The 22,458-nt window shown below is 40.3% G+C and overlaps 1 protein-coding gene across 20 annotated transcripts in view; it reads left to right on the top strand.

Moving 5' to 3' along the window:
- The window catches only part of Dlgap1 (DLG associated protein 1), a 772,435-nt gene that overhangs the window by 478,946 nt on the left and 271,031 nt on the right, over positions 1-22,458 (top strand). For 7 of the 20 annotated variants that reach the window (XM_090353401.1, XM_090353399.1, XM_090353404.1 and 4 more), the window contains one exon: positions 15,066-16,112. In XM_090353401.1, the coding sequence (XP_090209527.1) occupies positions 15,138-16,112 (975 nt within the window). In that variant the 5' untranslated portion in view covers positions 15,066-15,137. Of the gene's footprint in view, positions 1-15,065; positions 16,113-21,156; positions 21,263-21,376; positions 21,719-22,458 lie in introns of those variants that run through there. The other 13 variants (XM_090353414.1, XM_090353409.1, XM_090353406.1 and 10 more) reach the window with 4 other exon arrangements.

Raw genomic sequence — 22,458 nt, 5'->3', positions numbered from 1 at the left:
TGTTGATAAGGAACTCCTTATTCTCAGCAAAATGGTAGTCATGTTATTTGTGAATGAATTCATTTGAATATGAAAGCATCTAGATTCCCTAATGTGAGAATCTCCTGGTCAGTCATGTGCTAAATTAGCTGACACTTGCTTAGTGCCATGTTTGGGGACTTTTGTAGGAAATGCTGACAGGAACATGAGCAAGAGCCCACTATTCCCTTGCATGGTCTCCAGGCATACAGGGAAGGAAGTTCCAGCAGACCTTCAAGGCACCTCAGGGAAGGAGCAAGGAAATCCTCACATGAAACAACACATGGGGCAGATGTGACAATGTCCACATCAAAGACTTCTGAGCTGGGGCTTGAAGGAAAAATCGGTGGTTAGCCTGATGAAGAAAAGGGGGTACATGTTCTAGAAAGAACTACAAAGCAAAGTAGAGCCTGCTTCAAGAATTTTCAATGTGTGATTCTGACACCAGCATGTACAGTACCTAGGAATTCGTTAGTTGCAAATTCTTAGGGATCACCCCAGAAGCTGGGAGTCTTAATAGACTCTCCAGCTGACTGATAGACATTTGGTTTTAAGAACCATTGCTAACAATCCTTGGCATGCAGAGACAGAAAGACAAATAGTAACAAAATATTTATATAGTCCAAAATCTAGAGTTATCAGAAGAGAGATTTACCATCTCAGCTACAATTTACTTCCACAAAGAGTGCTTCCCAAAAATCACTTACACACACACACACACACACACACACACACACACACATCAGGGAAAGGGATAAGGTAAATCACTAAGTAATATATAATGAAACTAGACTAAAAATAGGTTAAGTAGGGCTGGGAGTTTGGCCTAGTGGTAGAGTGCTTGCCTAGCTTGCACGAAGACCCAGGTTCGATTCCTTGGTACCACATACTTAGAAAAAGCCAGAAGTGGTGCTGAGGCTCAAGTGGTAGAGTTCTAGCCTTGAGAAAAATCCAAGTCCTCAGGCCCTGAGCTTAATTAAGCCCAGGACTGGCAAAAAAAATAGGTAAGTAATAAAACCATGTATTGTTTTACTCTAAATTGTTAATAACCTTTCTGGTATCCAAGCTAGGGGAATGTATTCTGGATGATAAAAAAGCAGAACTGGAGGTGTGTCTCCAGTGGTAAAGCACCTGCATAGCAAACACAAAACTCTTGACTTCAATCCTCAGTATCACAATTACAATAAATTATAATTAAAAGTAGTCAGCACATGGTTTTGCTAGTAACAATAAGACCTATAAGAAATTTCTTCCATGGTATATCATTCACAAGTCACCTTTTGTTGAAGTAGTGACATTCCAACATTATGAGGCAAGCATAGCTGCCTATTTAATGTAGCTTCCTTGCAAAAGGCAATGCTTTTTTTTCAATCATCAAGAGACAGACGGTGAAAGGAACTGCTCTTGAAAAACCTGGCTTACACCCGCAAGCACAGCACACAACCACAGAAGATAAAAATGGAAGTAATGAAAAATCCAAAGAAAGGATGTAGTGCTTAGATTCGAATAAAATACAGAACAGGCATCACACATGGTCATGAAAACCTCATCATAGATCTATGTGCTTCTAAGGCCTCTCTGAACTTGCTACATTGAGATGTGTTAGTCTCCCTTAGCTTTGGCCTCTTCTAGACATTTTCCCCCTAAAGCTTGTTATTTGATATAGTACATATGCATCATGTATGATGCAATCCAGTGCTTGATTCGATTCTAACTTGTGTCATTCTGTTTTCGTTTCTGTGATTTATTTTTTTCAACTAGATCATAGTAGGTAAGGCCTATCATTTCCATGTTTCCTTCAGCCAGGGTATATTTTAAGAGGAGGCTATCTTTGTACCTACTTTTGAAGAAGGATTAAGAATTTATGCAGAGAATGGAAGTCTTCCTGAGGTATGAAACGCAGAAGCACTGGAGAGCAGGGCATCTTGGGAGGGAATGGAGATAGCAATGAAAGAGTAAGACAAGTAATGCAGGAATGGGACAAGGCTGCCTGGAGGATACATCTCCATCTCACACCACAAAGTTCCTAGCTTAGAATTATATTAAAGGTTGTAGGCTATGTCGTAGAGCACAGAATGGGATAAAGGAAGATCACATAAATCACTGTTGACCTGATGGAAGAATATGTGAAGAGGTATAGAAGGGACAAGAATAGTGACATTCAAGAGTTACTAATCATCTGATCTCAGATAAATCATTGAATTAAAACCTGTTTCCTGTTCCAGAGAAATCAATAGCAACCCTTACACACAGTTTCATTTTCCCAGTTTTAGTTACTTTTAGTCCATGCTGGCGTGAACATACTAAGTGGAAAATTTACAAAATAGTGGACAAGTTTTAAGTTGTATGTTGCTTGAGCAAATTAATTCTCTTGGTATCCCTGGTGTGTCTCACCCAAAAGGTAAACCATTCTTTTCATAGTGTATCCTTGCTGTATACACTATATCGATCACCCAGTAGCCATTGCAATGGTCAGATTAACCTTCAAGAGATCACAGTACATGTGTTTCAGTAACTCTTATTTTATGCCTTTTATAGGAGCCCCCATAATGCAAGAACTAGCAATTCATTTATGTCAGGGAGAAAAGGTAAACATTCTTGAGTTAATAAGGAAAGAAAAACATCATATGCCAACGTCACTAATATCAATAGTAATTTATTGTTAGTCACTTATTGTCTGTAATTCACAAGCTTTAAACATATGTATGATATGTAGATAGATTTATTTCTAGATATAGATATATTGAATAGAGATATATTATATAGGTATATCGTATAGATATGCTATAATATATATTATTTATAATATATTATAGATATTATAGATAGGAGAGAGAACATGTCATGCACTAGTTTCAGCACTAAATTTTCTGGCATCTGAAGGTCCTGAAAAATAAATTTCCAGAACCAGTATAGTCCCTGCCATATAGCACTGTTTGGGAATGGAATATAATATTATGTACTTTAAGCTATTTACAGTGATATATCACTATATATATATATCACTGTAAATATATATGGATATTTCCATATATATATGTATATAGTAACTGGTACTCAGAAATGCTTATTAGATAATGATTACTAAAGGGATCAACATTGTTCATGCACTTAGTGTTTCTTGGTTATGCCATTACTTTCCTACAAGCTCCTCCCAGATGGGGAAATAATGAATGGATTCAAGAGCCTGGAATAGCTATAGCCAAATCATTTTTCCTAATCACCTTTGGGAACAGAGGTGAGTGGACACTGGGAAGCCTCTAAGTTTAAAGGATTAAAAAGACAGTAGCATCAGTCTGATTTATATTTTTCACAAAGGGTGAGGCACAAACATCACAGGACAAGGAAGCTAGGGTGCTCTACCACAAGAAGGCCTGACACACCCTGTGTCCTTGGCTGACAGGACTAGAGAAGATGGAAGAGTGAGTGGAGGAACCAGCAATCAGAAGAAGCTACAAAGAAAGCTAGCAGACAGCAAGGACAGAGGAAGTATGGGAATGGAAAAAAAACATGGGTAATAGGAAGGTACGAAGACAGTATTAAAATTTCTCAGTTTCTTGTACAGTGCCCAACAAATAATTACACAACAAATAACCAATGAATTACCATCATATATATATTGATTTGAGTTGAGTTGACCTCATGCCAGTACATTGAAAGACTGTGTTGGCAGACATGTCACAAACTAACACTGCTAAAATGTTAGCCCAAGGATTTTAATCCAGAAACAATATTATTCTCTGCCACAAGTACATTTATTAGGAAACTTAGTGAAAAAAAGAATTTGTTTAAAATGTAAGGATGAGGATAGAAATCTTCAGGAGAAGAAAGACTGGTATCAAAATAAAAAGTTGTATTGTTTGATATGTGATTATTAGAAAATAAGGCATTTAAAAAATAATGTGGAGATGGAAGTGAAACAAAGGAGCAAGCAGTGCTTGAGGGACTGGAAATCAAACTCCTGCTAAGAGCAAACTTGCAGAGGCCAAGCTCATCTTAAAGATGCTGAACATGAGCCAGGTACTCAGTAGGCTGAGATCTGAGGATGGGATTCAAAGCCAACCCAGACAGGAAAGTCTGTGAGACTCTTCTCTCAAATTAACCACCAGAAAACCAGAAGTGGCTCTGTGGCTCAAGTGGTAGAGTGCCAGCCTTGAGCACATAGAGGCTCAGGGACAACACCAAAGCCCTGAGTTCAAGACCCATGATGGACAAAAAATAAAATGCTAAAAATGGCCTCTTACATACTCTGCCCTTCTCCTTGCCTCCTCTGGTACGTGGCTGCTTCTCACAGAGGTGAGCACTGATGAGACTTCTGAGAAAGTCAATGTAAAATCTGAATGACTATGCATGATTTGTTAGAGCCAATAAACACCTAAGCTATCCTAAAGCCATTTGAGGACCTCTTAGCCATTTCAGATAAGTCTACTTCTGAAACTTGCATTTGGCCACATTTGGACATAGACAACATTGGTGGTAGTTCTAGCAAGCTGACAGCCACTTATAGAAAGAAGGATCTCCTTGGGAAGGGAATTCAGCCTAGTGGTAGAGTGCTTGCCTAGCATGCATGAAGACCCAGGTTCTTTTCCTCGCTGCCACATACATGGAAAAAGCCAGAAGTGGTGCTGTGGCTCAAGTGATAGAACTCTACCCTTGAGAAAGCCCAAGGACAGTGCTCAGGCTCTGAGCTCAAGCCCATGACTGGCAGGAAAGATGGAAGGAAGGAAGGAGGGAAGGAAGGAAGGAAGGAAGGAAGGGAGGGAGGGAGGGAGGGAGGGAGGGAGGGAAGGAGAGAGGGAGGGAAGGAAAAGAAAGACAGAAAGAAAGAAAAAAGAGAAGAAAGAAAGAAAGAAAGAAAGAAAGAAAGAAAGAAAGAAAGAAAGAAAGAAAAGATCTCCTTGACTTCAAGCTTTTGTGGGCCATGAATCAGCCACAAAATTGTGACAAGATTTCAGCCACTCCAGGCAAGGAAACTGACCTAACTAGACCTGGAGAATTATTGGGATTATTGGGCATATTGTCTCTGTTTCTTTCCTTGGAGCTGCATGGATTCTGGATTAATTCCTCTTTCTATTTTTATACTCCCTCTGCTGAGTCCTTGGTCCCTGCTGCCATGTAGTTTTCAAAGCAAGTGGCTCTGACTTCCTATGGTGCTAGTGTAGACACTTCCACTTGACCTTGCCTGGACTCCTCAGAGCCCAGGGATATTTCCTTTCTATCTCCCAGAGTTGGTATCTGGAGGAGCTCAGTAAAGGTTCTTCACATTTGGCTTCTGAATCCTGCTCAATCCACTCAGAAAATGTGGTGACTGCCTTTAACAAACTCAGCCAAGATGTTCTTAGAAGGTGCTGTGGGTGTAAAGAAAAGTCACCAAAGCAGGTGGTCAGCTGAAAAACTACCACCAAAGGACCTCACTCTAGGCCTTAGCACTGAGGAAAGTCCATTGGTATAGCTAACATGATAAGAAAAGCAACTGTACTTAAAATAATAAGGACATTTATACAAGAAAATTTGATCCAGTTGTACACGTGTGTGTGTGTGTGTGTGTGTGTGTGTGTGTGTGCGTGTGTGTGTGTGGAATATGCCAGAACACATTCACAGGACTCATCAATCAGTTCTGAAAGATGAAGTAAAAAAATTATTTAAAAAAAAAGACTCAGTTTTCATCAGAGGCTATCTTCACTGCTTCTTCCCAAGTTTCATGGTTGTGTGTTGTTTTGATACTTTTTTTTTCTGTGCTTTTCCACTTTCTCTCATGGCCACCCATATCTGAGAAACAGATTTGTTTTACCATGGTCCAACAAATTTATAGCTTGCAAGTTTTTCTCTCTTGTTTTGTAGGTAGGTACTGATGGGTTTAGCATTTCTCTGTGACTATTCTGGAGAGATCAGTTGTTTCTCCAAAAGATAAAGTTACCCCCTAGCCCCAGGGCCTCTGGAAACATATTATTGACCATGTTCTATTTTCTGACTGCTTGCTACAGGGAACACCCTACCCTCAGTGTCCCCCAGGATCAAGACAGTAACGTACATAAATCCAAAACAACGTTAGATAGTCTACAATGGGCTACTTTGTTTTTCTCCATGTAAAATTCTTTCCTAAGTCCTTTGACATTTCCAAAATCCTATGACATTGCTCAAGCAGCAATAAGTCTATGCCAATAATGATGATGACCCCTTAGCCATTTTTCAAGGAGCCATTAGCCACCGTTTTATTTTCAAAAGCTGTTACAAAGCTACCTTTTTAAAGCTTTGTATGGAGACAACTGTGATTGTAATTGTCCTACCAACTGTGACCAAATTGGAGAAGCTTTTGAGTTGTTGTTTTGTTTTGTTACACAATACCCTATCTTTTGAGAAGGAAATCAGGCATTTATTTGTAGGAGCAAGCTGATTGAAGGAGGTAGTCACAAATAAAGTCAAACTGCAGGTGATTAGGATAGCAATTAGTGTTAATAAAAAGCTGAAATACATTGTGCATCTATAAAATAGCTTATCATTGTCCTTTGAATAATGTAAGTGATGCATTTCAGATTTGGCTTTTTCAAAGGTGTTCTGTATTTTTATGTTTTTAAGTATGCCAACTATGGTAGTCTTTTTTTTTTTTTTGCTGTTGTTGGTTTTTGTTTGTTTTGTTTCTTTACTAGAAGGAAATCCCTGAGGTGGGCTATGTAGAAAGAAAAGAGAGTTATTTAGCTTCTGGTTTGGGAATATGAAAAAAAATTTTTTTTTGCCAATCCTGGGCTTGAGCTCAGGGCCTGAGCACTGTCCTTGGATTTTCTCAAGGCTAGAGCTCTACCACTTAAGCCTCAGCACCACTCCGGCTTTTTTCTATGTATGTGGTACTGAGGAATCAAACCTGGGCCTTTGTGCCTGCTAAGCAAGCACTCTACCACTAGGCCAAACTCCCGGCCCCGGGAGTATGAAAATTTAAGGAGCACAAAGTTGGGCTGCTGAGGGTCCCTTATCTACATTTCGTTAGATCAATAGAACCACAAAGACAGGAGCTCATGTGAGACGTGGACTGACAGGAGAGGGAGGGGCCAGTGTAGCATCTTTCTAGCAGGTTCTACCTCGTTCATTTCTCTTCACCTCTCCATACCATCAGCCTGGGAACCAGGATCCACACAGGTAAACCCTTGAGAGTCGCATGCATCCCATAGTAACAACAGATGAATGAAGTGGGTTGGGACCCCAGTAAAGTCACGAACTCTGACGGATGGTACAAAGTCTGAAGTTTATTGAGCTCACTCAAGTTTATTGAGCTAACTCAACTCAGGAGTGAGTAGCCCCAAATTCAAAAAGTGGAGGTGTTTATAAAGGCAAAACCCACACATAGCCACACGCAGGTGGCCAATCATTTTACGCCACTTATCATCCCAATTCCAGATGGCGGATGGCTGTACAGCAACCATACAAATGAACCTATCATTGTAAAAGTCAAAACTGGTGTGCACTCGCAAGCAAGCCAGCAAGCAGGACATGGAAGAAGAACTAAACACTTGTTTTTTGCTATTTGACCACATAACCTTGGCGTGACCTTCTTTCCCAGTACTGCTTGCCTAGAGGTTTTCTAATAAATTTACTGTTTGCCTGAGGAGTCTCTGATAAGTTTTTAGTAAGTGCTGTCCTTGAAGCTGGCTTATGCTGACAATTCCTATGAATTTTTATTTTTTAACTCATTTCATAAACATCTCTAACTAGGGAAGCCCAAAAGAGTGACCAAAAATGGCATTTGAGGGCTGGGAGTTTGGCCTAGTGGTAGAGTGCTTGCCTAGCATGCACGAAGACCCGGGTTCAATTCCTCAGTACCACATACATAGAAAAAAGCCAGAAGTGGTGCTGAGGCTCAAGTGGTAGAGCTCTAGCCTTAAGAAAGTCCAAGGACAGTGCTCAGGCCCTGAGCTCAAGCCCAGGACTGGCAAAAAAAAAATGGCATTTGATTTTCCATTGCCAGTCTGATTCTGAAGATCATAAAAGAAAGCTGCCTTTGGGCAATAGTAACTCATACTTTCACTTTGGTTATGTTTTCTGTTTAAATTCACCATGAAATGTATCTGGCTTCACTTTCTGGTCATACACCCATGAAAACCATTCCTTAGATCTAGGAACTAAATCCTCACTGTATTGGGTACTTTCATAGTTGGTCACTTTCAATCTCCATAGACTTGGGTTTTATTGCAAGGATGGGGTAGGGAGATTGCATCTTTGTTGCAGACTATTTTGTACTCTCTAGGCAAAGTGTCATGTGGTAAACAACAACAACAAAATCCCTGTGTTTTTAGGGGCCTGAGTGAGGGGCACTGACTTACTGGCCAGGTCATTGATGGCTGTCATTGAGGTGCTTTTCCTTCCTCCTGTTTGTGGTCTTCTCTCCGAAATTGCATCAGCAAGAAGTAATTTGCTGTTTTCAGACCTTCCTGCTCCTGCCTACCTTGAATCTATCCTTCGATAACATTTGCAGAAGTCCTTAGTAAACACACTGTCTTGCCACTGCCTTGTTTCATTGCTCCAATGGAGTACTACCTCCTGAAAGAACTAGTGCTGCATCCCAGTGTGGCTTACTACAGGGTGTCAGGATTAGGCCCTGGCTGTCCATCTTTCTTAGCAATGAGATATGGATGCAAGTGTCAGGAAAACAATATAACAATGGTATAAGAAAAGTCAGACCCTGTTTTCTCTGACATTGACCAAATTCACAGGTACCTATTTCAGAATGTGACACTCTAAAAACACCAGCACGTTTATATTTCTCCAAGCCCCAAACAAAACTTCCTTTTCATGGCATGAGACCACTGCTCACACAGCTCTCAGATCTGCATTGCAGTCAATGATAAAGACAGAATATTCTTTGCTTTAAAGATCTCTTCCAGGTTTATATAGTTATATTCCATTGCTCAGAATTAGTCACCTAGACATTGATCAAGATGCATTGTACTCAGAAGTTGATAAGTAAGGGACTGTGTGGCACTTTGGGGGGTTGGGGGTTTTTTGAATTTTAGTTTTTCATACTATTGAGGATTAACTAAGGGCTTTGGACTTACTAGGCAGGCACTCTATGGCTTAAGCCATACCGCCTATGATCCTCCCATTAATGCTTTCCTCCACTGGTAGAACAGATACATGCTACCATACCCAGATTTTTCTTGAGATAGTGTCTTGTAAACTTTTTATGCCAAAACTGGCTTAGAATCATTATATTCTGGATCTCTGCCTCTCATGTCGATGGGTGACAGGCTTGTGTCACCACATCCAGCTATTGGTTGAGATGGGATCTTGCAAACTTTTGTCCTGGGCTAGCCTCAAACTGCAGTCCTTTCTCTTGAGTATCTGGGATTACAAGAATGAGCCGCTGGCACCTGGTTTACATAAAAATCCTGTATTCTTTTCAATTATGTGTGATAGCTCAACTCATTGTCAGGTAGATGGAGGGAAGCTAAAAGGTGAACTGACCTGGAAAAGAGTCATAGAAATTTCCTCTTTTTGCTGTCTTCCCCAACTAGAACACAAGCTTTCTGTTCTTCTGAACAATGGATTACCATATTGTTCTTTGCAAAACAGAATATGATTGCTTACCCATCAGTCTTCACTAACTGGAAGGTTTTCCTTCAGCCTCAGGGAAGGGTTTTCAGCCACATGTAAAAGAAAAATCAAGGACAGCAACTCTAAATAAAGGCATGCACAGAAATCAAAATGAAATAAGGACTTGCTAACTTGACAAAGCTATTTTCCCCTGTCAGCATCTTCGAATGTGTGGATTGTTTGTTTGTTTCCTTGGGTGTAATAAATTACCTACACTGAGCATTTCCTTTACAATGTTTCATCATTTTTGCTTTAGTCATCATTGGTGCAGCAATCTCCTGCTCCAGGTGTGGAGCTTCTAGAAAATAGAGCATACATCATCACCCACTGTAAGCTCAGCTCACAGTCACCCATAGACTCAACAAATTCTCCAAACCAAGCATTAGGACATATGACCTGGTAGGGAAATTGAACCTAAAACAACAAAGCCTAAACCTGAAGTCATAGTGAGCAAGAAAAAACAAGAGAGAGGTAAGCACTGTAGTCATGGAAACCGTTATGAAGGCATGTTGACCACACTCTACATCTTTGCTCAGAGATCAAGGCAAAAAGGGCAATTTCTATTTCTATTTTGAGAAATTGCTGCAGCCAATTGAAATCTAATTCAGGGACTAGCAACTTCCTTCTTTGAGAATGCGCAAAATAAGGAGAATCATCATTGCTCCTTTCTCTTAGCTAGGTCATTTTTCTTAGAACACCATAAACCCTCTGACTAGCAGGGATTTGCTATTTGCACTTGGCCATCCTTGCAGCAGCAAACTCTAGGCCATGCTCCCAGGAGAGGTTCCGCTAATGCTTTGTACTGAAGGTATAGGTCACAGGAGAGCCTGTGGTACTCTTGGATGCCACTTATAAGCATTAGTTCATTAGGAGAGAAAAGCCAGATGTGGTGGAAAAAAAATGTGCCAGAAAGGGAATTTAAGAGTAAGGCGAGAGGAAAATGAAGCATCAGAGAAAATAAAAATTAAGACCTTCACAGGAGGTCTCAGTAACAATTGTCTAGCCATTATCAATGACATACGGACTTCAGTCATCTCCCCTGCTCATCAGGAAGTAGCCAAATTGCTGCTATATTTTTATCATCACACAGTGATCTGTTTTCCTTTAAAAATGGCAAGAAGTTTAAAGAGACTGTAAGAAAAATCCTCTATGGAACAGGCCAGACCACAAAGTCATTTGTCTTAACCAAACAAATAAAGTTAGCATTTATAAACATGCATGATCTTTTTGCTATTATTATATCATATACCCACATCATAAAGAAAATAATCAAAATCTATAGATCCCTTTCGAAATATCAACTAAAGAAGGCAAGATAACTTATTTTGATTCACTCTGTTACCCTCTAAGAAAATATAAATGTTTGCCACCACACTAAAGATACCACATTTAAGTTTTAGTAAATATCAGACTTACGTATTTAATTTATAGAAATAAATTGTTAGTTACATCATTTACCTTACTTCATCATTATTGGCCTTAAAATGACTCTTTATATGCTCTGCTTAATCTCAGGTAAGATCACCTCGAATAAAACAATGCCCACAAAAAAAAAAAAAAACAAGTATTGAACTCTGGGCCTGGGCACTGTCCCTGAGCCCTTCAGCTCAAGGCTAGCACTACACCACTTGAACCACAGCACCACTTCCAGTTTTCTGGTGGCTAATTGGAGATTAAAGTCTTATGGATTTTTGTGCCCAGGCTGACTTTGAACTGAGATCCTCAGATCTCAGCCTTCTGAGTAGCGAAGATTACAGGTATGAGCCACTGGCATCCAGCCACATGCAATTTTTTCTTTTTTGTGGGCTGTGGGGCTTGAACTCAGCCTGGGCACTGTCTGTCTCTGAGCTCTTCAGCTCCATGCTACCACCCTATCCTTGAGCCAAGCCCCACTTCCCATATTCTAGGGATTAATTGGAGATAAGAATCTCATGTCCTTTTGTGCCCTGGCTGGCTTTTAACCTTGATCATCAGATCTCAGCCTCCTGAGTAGCTAGGATTACAGGCATGAGCCACTGCACCAGGCCACATGGTATTTTTTTTAAGAATTTATTAATGTTGATTTTTACATCATATTTTAAATGACAAGTTTAACATACAAGTGTTCTAGGAGGGAATCTCTATTTACAATCACTGGGACTTAGTATTTAGAACTTAATCACAATTGGGCTAAGGGTTTATATGTCATAGAAACATTAATTTATGAAATAAAACATTATGTCTATAGAGTCATAGGTTTTTATGTCTATATAGTTATGTTTATATTTCCATTACCATGTCCATAGCTTTGGGTATGCAGTTATTGAGTCCTTGCTCTTGTACTCTTTGGATTTAATAGCCACATATTAAGGATACCAGCCACATGGTAATTTTTATGTTGAGATTCTCTTCTGCACAATTATAAGACTTATATGAATACAGATCTACAGTAGATCTGTATTATTGGTTTATTGTTGTATTATTTATAGTTATTGGTTTTGTTTATTTGCTTTTATTTGACAAGAAAAATAATGCCTTCAATGGGTCCTGACTTATGGAGACAGATTTTTTTCATTCCTTTTTCTATTCATTTTCCCATGGTTTTGCTGATAGCCTGTATTTAACTCTCATAACTCCAGGTCTTAGGATCATAACTTCTCAGAAAACTGCCCCAGATTTTCTTTTTTCATTAGTACCTCTTCAGTGAGAATTTTTTTAAAAAATAAACTTTTCCTGATTTACAAGTATCATGAATCCCAAGACCCTCTGTCCCTTTTAATATCTAACCCTTTCTCTCCTCATCCATAGAAGGTGTACATTATCCACTATATAGGCATCCTTTAGCAATTGGGCAAAGAAAATAACACTTCTTCAGAGTTGAATTTCAAGGCAGGTAAAAAAATTCACAAGAATTTGGTGCTATCCAAGATGTGGACAATCAGAAATCAATGGGTAACAAATTCATCCACCTGTGTACCTCCTCCGTCAGTCTGAAAACTACCATCCCCTAGTACGCCTGTAAAATGCCTTCCCACAAGTCTTGAGCATCCTCCCTTGGTTCTGACCCTTCCTCAGGTGGCCACATAGTTATAGGTGTACTAAGAAGATGCTGCTTTTTTTTTAATTTTTTTTATTGTAATTAGTAAAAGGGTTACATGATATTTGCCAGATAGAAGGTGCATTAATTCACATACATTGATACCCTTTCACATGTCTTGGTACCCATTTCCCTCCCAAGATGCTGCTTTAAGCACAGAATGTACGAGGGTGGGAAATACTGCATTAGTGCATTAAATCACTGATATACATTTTTCTATATTTCCAACAGCAGGTGAGATGACACTTTACTAGAAACTAGTCAGGAGAAAAGAGTCCTTCCCTCATAATTTAGTAAGCTAACAAATTGCAAAAGACTACAATGGTTAAAACTTTCCATCAGCTGTCTTGAACTAATTGTCTAAAAAGGAAGAGACACAAGGAAGAAACAAGCACCCCAGGATATGAGATTATCAACACTGTCATGAGCTGCACATGCAGTACTTAACATAAGAAAGTTAAATCCTGGAGTCTTACAGGACCTCCCCGTCTATCCGTGAGGCCAAATACGGGTAATTGTATTTTATTTTGTATGTCCAATGGCAATTTCTCTCTCCCTCTTTCAGTATCTAAAATGCTATCTGTGATTTGGCTCTGCAGAAGAACTCCTAGTATGACAGTCATTGCATTATAGGAAGCTTCAGTAGGACCTTGTTCAGCTCCTATACAACACACTGTGTTGGAATCAAAAGAAAATATTCAGAGCTGTTGAAACTGTAGCTTAATTATCAAAGTTTGGGGAAGACTCTAGTGTAGACATGAACTCATCATGAGTTTCTACTCTCTGGTTCTACAAAGCAGTTATCTCCTTAGGCTGAGCTAAAACTTAGGCCAACAGTTTCTATCACAGCTTCAAGAACTTTACAGACGCCTTTCTTTCATCAGTTTTCTGATGGCTTATAACTATTTAGCCAGAAATCTTAAGCCAGAGTGTTAGCTTTCTGTTGCTGTGACAAAAAAAGCTGAAACAAAAGCAAGATGATCACAGAAAGGATTGATTTTGGCTCATGATCTGGGCCTGTTGCTTTGGGTCCATGATGGACAGTGGTATGTGGTGAAAGAAATCTGATCATCTGGGGGAAGCCAGGAAGTAACTAGAGCAAAAAGAGAAGAGTCAGTCCCCAATGTCCATAACTGAAGCCCATCCCTTACCTCCCTATAGCAGCACTGGCTGCCAAGGAGACCTTCAACACACTGCTTTCAGAGGTCCAAATCATATCAACAAAGAAGACATGGTATGATGCTCAGAGTAGCCAATTTAAACTTACTTGTTTGTCATTTGATCTGTTAGAGGACATACTTGACCTTCAAAAAATGTTTTTAAAAATACTACATCTTAGACTTACTGGCTATACCATACTCGTTTCAATTCTGGCTCATCCCTGTAATTCGAGCTATTCAAGAGGCTAAGATCTGAGAATCACCATTCAAAGCCAGCCCAAGCACAAAAATCCATGAGACTCTCATCTCTAATTAACCACTAGAAAACCAGAAGTGGCACTGTGGCTCAAGTGGTATGGCCCTAGCCTTGAGCTGAGGAGCTTGGGGACAGTGCCCAGGCCTAGAGTTCAAGCCCCACAACCGACCAAAAATAAAAATAAAATAAACTGAGGTGCCATTAGCTTCTTTTTGGCCTTCTTAAGGTTTTTTTTTTCCTCCTTTTTTTTTTTTAATTTCAAGTTATGGAGTACTTCTTTGTGTTTAAAAAACTGGCATGTGCTAGGTAGAGAGATGCAAAAGTGACCAAGAGGTAAGCCAGGCTACAAGGAACCTGAAAGAGACAGATGCAAACAACTGTGCTGATTGGGGGACTGTGAGCCTCAGATCCCATAAAGATTTAAGAAGGGAGCCAATCCTCTCTGCCAGGGGCCCGGCAAAGGCTTCCCAGAGGAACTGAATATCTTCTCTCTAGGATTAACATATGGTTACAAAATAAACCCAGAGATGCTAGGTAAGGATGCATGGGGTTACTGGAGTAATGGAAGACTCACTGTCTGACACCCTGTCTGCTTTGAGGCCAGCAAGATCCTATCTCAAAAAGAAAAGGTTACAACACCGAAAAGACCATGTAGCATTTTACAGTTTTGCATCCCTGATTTACTAGCTTGTACCCCCTGGCTTCTCCAAGTTTCAGCCAGGGAAGGAAGCTTCTCCCTACATGCCTGTGACGAAGCATCGCCAGCAGTGTGTTGAGGCCGGTTGTAGAGATACCCAGACCTGTGCCTCCATACGTGTGCTGTCATATTTGTGCCTCCATACCTGTGCCTCCATACCTGTGCTTCCACCCCCAAAGCAGCACCCCGGCCCGCAGTCGGGGCCCTCAGAGAGCGCCATGCGCGGCCCATGGTCGTCCTAACACCTTTCCTTGCTCTTGTGCTTCCTCCCTTCAGGTCTTTGCCCGGATCGGGTCGGGAACTTAGCCAGGGCTTGCCCATGCCCCGGGCGGTTGCTTCCGGACAGCAATGAAAGGCTTATCGGGCAGCCGCAGCCATCACCACGGGATCGCGTGCGAGTCGGCCTGTGACTCGCTGTCCCATCCCTCGGATCGCAAACCCTACCTGCTGAGCCCGGTGGACCACCATCCGGCCGACCACCCTTACTACACCCAGCGGAACTCCTTCCAGGCCGAGTGCGGGGGACCCTTCAGTGACCCTCTGGCCACCTGCACCTTCCCCCGCCGGCACTACACGTCCCAGCAGGAGCTGAAGGACGAGTGCGCCCTGGTGCCGCGCCCTCTGGCCACCAAGGCCAACCGCCTCCCCGCCAACCTGCTGGACCAGTTCGAGAGGCAGCTGCCCCTGGCCAGGGATGGCTACCACACCCTGCAGTACAAGCGCACGGCCCTGGAGCACCGCAGCGACAGCCCTGGCCGCATCCGGCACCTGGTGCACTCGGTGCAGAAGCTCTTCACCAAGTCGCACTCCCTGGAGGGGCCGTCCAAGGGCAGCGTGAACGGGGGCAAGGCCAGCCCCGACGAGGCGCACGCGCTCCGCTACGGCAAGCGCAGCAAAAGCAAAGAGCGCCGCGCCGAGCCCAAGGCCCGATCCAGCGCCTCCAGCACCGCCCCGACCTCGCCGGGCTGGTGGAGCTCCGACGACAACCTCGACGGCGACATGTGCGTCTACCACGCGCCTTCGGGCGTGATGACCATGGGCCGCTGCCCCGACCGCTCGGCCTCCCAGTACTTCACCGAGGCCTACAACACCATCAGCGAACAGGCGGTAAAGGCCTCCCGGAGTAACAACGACGTCAAGTGCTCCACTTGTGCCAACCTGCCCGTCACGCTGGACGCCCCACTCCTGAAGAAGAGCGCCTGGTCCTCCACGCTCACCGTCAGCCGAGCCCGGGAGGTTTACCAGAAAGCCTCGGTGAACTTGGACCAAGCCATGATCAAGTCGGAGTCGTGTCAACAAGAACGTTCCTGCCAGTACCTGCAGGTACCATTGTTGTTGTTTGTTGTTGTTTGTTGTGGAGGAAATGGTGCTTTGGAGTTGTTCCTGGCTTGGTTGTGAGGTGGTCTTCTCCCTCCCGGGTGGTGGTGTCTGGATGTCATCTGAGCAGATTCCTCAGCATCTCAGCCTGTGAGCGTTACTGTCAGCAAGCCAGTGCTCCCAGCTTCAGCCAGAGACTAGATCCAGAGCTTTCCACAGCGCTCCTACGCAAAGGAACACGGCCTGTGTTCCTCTTTTGTCTAAGGGATCGGGGTGGGAAGGAGAGAAGAGGGGATTTAAAATAAACCTACCTTTCCCCCACCTCGAAAAGATTTTGAAAGGCATTTACTTGGCCCTAGTCAGGATGTTTGAGTTGTAAAATTCCGATGTTAATAACTGGGGGGAAGAGTGGAGAATAACTGTATACTTTTTCACCCTGACAATGGTCCCGACAATCACCCAAGGTAACTACCCAGTCCGGGAGCACAGCACAGCGGGATGGTGCCCTGAGGAGGTGGAGATGGAACAGTTTGGGGAACTGACAAGCACAGCTGCAGAGGCCCAGGACAGGGGAGCAGAGGAGGATCTGGGGAAGCATCCATGCAATAAAACACAATTAGTGTCAGCATGTAAATCCCACACAGAGGCCCACTCGAGGCAGGCTGCTCTTCCCCTTCCGTGGTCTCCTTAGGTTTATGCTTGTGCTTCCAATTCAAATTCCACCTGGATAAAAATATCGGAGGAGTGCTGTGACTTTTTCTTCCTTACCTCCTCCCTCCAGTATTTCAGTTTTCCCCCAGGATACAAAATATGGTCCTTGGATTCTTGGGTTGTTTCTATTTAGAGCTTCTCTCTCTCTCTCTCTCTCTCTCTCTCTCTCTCTCTCTCTCTCTCTCTCTCTCTCTCTCTCTCTCCATATATCCATTATATATGTGTGTGTGTGTGTATATATCTATATATCACTCTCTGTGTAGTGTTCTTTGCTGCTGACTTTTAAAAAAATTCTAGACTACAAAAAATGACATAATCATTTTCACTCCCATGTCAAGAAGAAATGTAAGGAGAAGTATTTCTACCAAGTTCTTCTTTTGCCCTCTTTGATCTCTGTGACAAATCTGGTTCCCTTGACAGTCAAAGACAAGGATAGTGCCAAAGTCCAGGTCCAAAGTTCAGAAGCCACAAGTGTGTAGATAGTTTTCCAAAAAGACATAGTTACATGGTCAGCAGTTCCTGGTGAAGGTAAGGCTGCTTAATTTATTATGAGATTACTATATATATGTGTGAATTATGCTATCAAGAACTATTAAGGATTTTCAGATTTAAGGGATTGTCTAACCCACCTAGAACTGGAAAACTAGAATCAAAGAATGACAGACACTTAATAGGTTACTCTGTTAGCTTTTACAGATGAATAGAACCCAACTCCTTTGATTTTTAGAAATTACCATTATGCCATGCTGTAACTAAGGAACATAGAAAATATTTAAGCACACAAATCGCATCTACTACCAATAGTGATTTTACAAAAATATTTGTCTTCCTTCCTCCCTCCCTTCTTTCTTTCTTTCTTTTCTTTCTTTCCTTTCTTTCATTCCTTTCTTTCTTTGTCTTGTCTAAAACTTGTAATTAAACTGAACTCTATATTTAGTACTTACTTTCAGCCATTGTCTGCCTATGGCCCTAGCCATACCTTCAACCCCAAGATATATTGTATTCATGAATTTGTTTGTTGGCAACACCTTTGTACAACTACTTAATGGTGATATTTTAAATATTTATCTTGAAGAAAATAACAGGTAAAAAGAAGTCCTCAAATAGGCACGTTTCATATGTGAAGATTCTATTCAGAGTGGCAAAACCAAAAAGAAATTATATAGAGCCTGTGCTTTAATAAGATCACGTGATATTTGATGAAAAATTAGAAGTATCCGATGCAAAAGGATACCATTTTTGGAGTTAGCATCAGCTTTTGTTAGTAATAAAAATTCTTCATCACATTCACACAATTATTTATGCCCCTCATACCTAACATTCCTTTCTTTCCTTTTTTCTTTCTTTGGAAGTCAAAATGTCAAATAGAGATGAAAAGTTGAAGGATACAGAAAGAACATCTGATATTATTTGAAAACTCACTATGCACTAGATACTGTAGGAAAAGATTTTACATTTCCTGACTTATTCCATTTTTATCATAATCCCTAGAGTTGTGTATGATGGCACTCTGTTTTCATAAGAAAGAAAACTGTAAAAATGACCTGAAAGTTATAGAAGTGAGATTCAGGCTTTCAACTACTTAATGCCAAAGTGAATGAAAGGGATGAGCAAGGTGAAAATAACTTTTTAAACAAACATATTATTATTAAATTTCTTCAGTAGCTTGAGAATGAAACTGATAAGACTGTGAAGTATTGGACTTGAGTACAATAGCATTATTGAATTTCATATTTAAAAGATTTGAAATTCTATTTTCAAATTAGTTACTTCCCTAATTGGGCATCAATGGCTAATACCTGTAATCCTAACAACTCAGGAGACTGAAATCTGACAGTCATTTTTCAAAGTCAACCTAGGTAGAAGTCTGTGAGACTCTTCTATCCAATTAACTAGCAAAAAGCCAGAAGTGGATGTGTGGTTCAAAGAATAGAATGACTACCCTGAGAGGAAAAGCTGAATAAGAGTTTGTAGACCTTGAGTTTATGCCTCAGTCACAGCCATAAAGCAAACAAAAATCATTTACCTTCCATACCAGCTTTTTAAAAGATACCTGAAAAAAGCATAAGAAAAAAATAAACACAATTAATATATATATATATGTATAATTCAACTTAGGGTTGTCCCTAAATATAATAGATCATACATGTACTTTCTTCCCTAGTTCAATAATCCTTCCTTTCCTCCCCAAAATAATAGGTATCATGACTTTGATAACAAAAATACCTTTGCATTAAATCTTGAGGTTATTGAAAAATGAAAATAGTTAATATTTTTATCCTTCACTGAGCAATAGTTAACACCTAGCCATGTTAATTTAATCTTTTACGTATGAACTGCACTCCAAGTTATACTTTATTTTTTAACTATTGACATTTATTGGCTTCTATGCAAGGCTTTCAAGCTAAAAAATAATAATTCTGTATCTCAGAATAAGGGATGGCATGTTATTAAAAATAAAAGTAATATTACAAAATAGAGAACATATATTCTTTCATCCCTAAATACTGAAGTTGAAAAGCTCATATGAAGAAAGGAACATGTTGACTTGTTAACACTTTGAGCAACTACTTCAAAAGATAATTTTCTTGTGCTAATACTTGGGCTAGTGCTCTATCACTTGAACTACAGCTCCACTTTTGGCTTTTTGTGGTTAACTGGTGATAAGAGTCTCACAGATATTCTTGCCCTGGCTGGCTTTGAGCAGCAATTCTCATATCTCACTTTTCTGAGTAGCTAGGATTGCAGGTGTAATCCACCAGCACCCTGCTAAAGATTTTGTTTAATGTTTTTGAAAGAGAAAGAAGAGCCATATATTCATCAGAGAAGGGAGGAAAACAGGAAAGTCCTGTGAGACCCAGGTTCCCATCTTGCTTCTAGAAATTGAGTGATCTGCCATCCTGTAAAAGTTCCCTTCAGGAAATAGGCTCAGCTAGCCCCAGTTGGTTCCCATGAAATAATTTCATTTACAGTTTAGAAATAAGTTCATTCCTAGAATTAAATCTGGAGAAAGGTAGGGGGGGATTTGTTTCTGTTGTTTTGCAGTAATATTTTCTTACTTTGTAATATTGAAGCTGTCCTTACAAATGTGTTTCAGTCAGCACCATGAGATTTAATTAGAAGACAAAGCACTGTTACACAAGAGTTTGAGTAGGAATAAGGACCTATCATTAACTAATAGCATGGCCCAAAGCTTTCCCTTCCATCCTTGGGACCTTCTTTATCTGTTAGAAAAGGAGGCACTTGTTCTAGAAGACTATAAACTCTGTCCACATCTTTAAACAACTAAGTTATATACTTCAGAATACTAATTAGAACAAATTTCCAGAGGTGGAAGGCCTGAAACTCTCATTTCTAAAACCTCTCATTACTAAAAACAGTTGCTGTTCAAGTGCTATCTAATTTGCTCTTTAAAACTCTGGAGGTATTTTACAGTTGAAAAAACCTTCGATTTAGCAAATTAGGTTAAGTAAGTTGCCCCAGGACACACAGCTAGGAAGTGGTGACATGGTAGCTCGAAACTCATTCATCTGCCTTGGAAGTCTGAATTTTTCCACAAAGCCTACCCAATCTATAATCTCTTCATATACAACAAAGCAGAGGAGGAAGCAGCATATTCTATACTAAGAACCATCTATAATCACAATTACTACTCAAAACAACTTTGTGATAACTTAGTGAAGTTATCACTATTTTACTTTTAGAGATAAAACCAAGACACCAAATGATTAAAATTTCCTGCCCAGTAATGCATAAGTAGGAAACCTAACAGTTCATTCTAAATCTCTATAATGTGCTTGAAAAATAGGAATAAATGCATCTTTTTAATATAGCAAATGTACATGTGCTTTTGACCCAGACTGTGTGCATGACATTAGTAGGGCATAGGTATAAAGTTAACTCTAACAATGAAATTATCGTGTCCCTCATCTGATTTATGACTAAATAAAGATTAAATTACTATTCATCAATAATAGAATCAAAATACTAGCAAATTCCTGGACCTGTTTTTGTAGAATTATCCCTTAGAATTCATTTAATATAATTTTCAAGATTGTTGTGTATGTATGTGTGTGTATGTGAGAGAGAGGCGGTGGGGAGAGTCTATAGGTATTTACCCTGTGCCTTGCATTGACTTAGAAATCAAATACTATAGCTTGCAAGCATTGTACCTGTCAGCACAATTAATTAATGATATGTGCTCACTCACAAGCTGTTTCAGTTAATTTTTTAAAAAAGACTCCCTTTCCCCCCAATATTGTTATTTTTAAATGTCAAGAATCAGATGTCTACTGTTTAGCACTATTGTACGGCTGCCAGTGACTGTCTGTATTAGGGCTGGAAGCAGGAGCATGGATTTGAAGACATTAAAACTGTTTAATTCTCAGTTGAGATGTGGTTGGCTTTTATACATTTGGAATAAAGCATTTATGGCACATCTCAGGGTAAGTGCTAATAGTTCAGTAAATAAAATAGGCTGCAGGGAAGGGGTGTTGTTTTGTTTTGGCTTTCAAGAAGCAGAATTCTTGGTTCTGTTTATGCCTCTTTATATAAACGTTATGTGTGTTGAATGAGTGGCATACAAAGCCATTCAGCAGAGCAAGATTTTAGATTTCCAACTGTTAACCTCGAAGGAAAAAAAAATCCCTTCAAATCGTGTATTTTGCATTCATCCAGCAGCAGATACAGGAAAAGGGAAACCAAACGCTCTCCGAGAGAAGTAGAGAGAGACACACGCAGAGAGAGAAAGCAAGACAGAGAGAGCAAGACAGGAACTGAGAAAGATAGCACTCTCAGATATGAAATTTTAGGACAGCAAAATGATCGACCTTTTTAAAGCTGAATGGGTTTCTTCAGTTTGCGTGCAGGTTTCAAGAAATGGAAGGACTGACCAGGTTTGGGTATAACTCTTTTATTACTTTGCATTTGATAAGTGTGTGTGTGTGTGTGTGTGTGTGTGTGTGTGTGTGTGCGCGCGCTTGGCTTATGTTGTCTGGTGGGTTGTGTTTTTCAAGGGAGAAGGTAAGAAAAGGACTTTTATTATTTTGCTATTTTCTTTCTTATCTAAATTATGCCTAATGAGCCTGAAAGAACTGATAAACCAGTGTATGTACAGATAATAGAAAACAGGTGGCAGCGTTAGCTACCTATAAATCTGTCCCCACAAAGGCTTCATAAAATCAATTGGCATGATTCACGGTACTATCAAATGTAAGAAGACATTCTATAGCTAGTGGTTGATATGTGAGAAATCATTTTCCGACATAAGGATCCTGAGTACTTACTTACTTACTTGGTGTTTGGGGATTTTTTTTATTTGTTTGTTTCATTTGTAGCTGTTGCTTAAATAAAAACTCATAAAAACATACATAGCAAATATGGGTACAGGATTGCCTTTGAGAGGTTTTATTTTTATTTTTTTAATGCAGGTGCAGTTATTTTTCAAATCTGTTTCAAGATTATTTTCTTCTTTTCCTTTCCTAACAGGAGTTTCCCCCCCGGCTGAGTTTCTCCCCTCTCTAGTCTTAAACTACATTCAATATGTTTAAGCAACTTGACATGAAATTTAAGAAAGTGTTCATTCTGTTTAGGACTTTTGTCATTATAATGTTTCCTTGCTGCCTTTCTCTAAAACCATATG

Source organism: Megascapheus bottae, chromosome 19 (genome assembly GCF_031878675.1).
Source record: "Megascapheus bottae isolate mThoBot1 chromosome 19, mThoBot2.hap1, whole genome shotgun sequence".
Lineage (NCBI taxonomy): Eukaryota > Metazoa > Chordata > Mammalia > Rodentia > Geomyidae > Megascapheus > Megascapheus bottae.
This window is presented reverse-complemented; position numbering and strand designations above follow the sequence as displayed.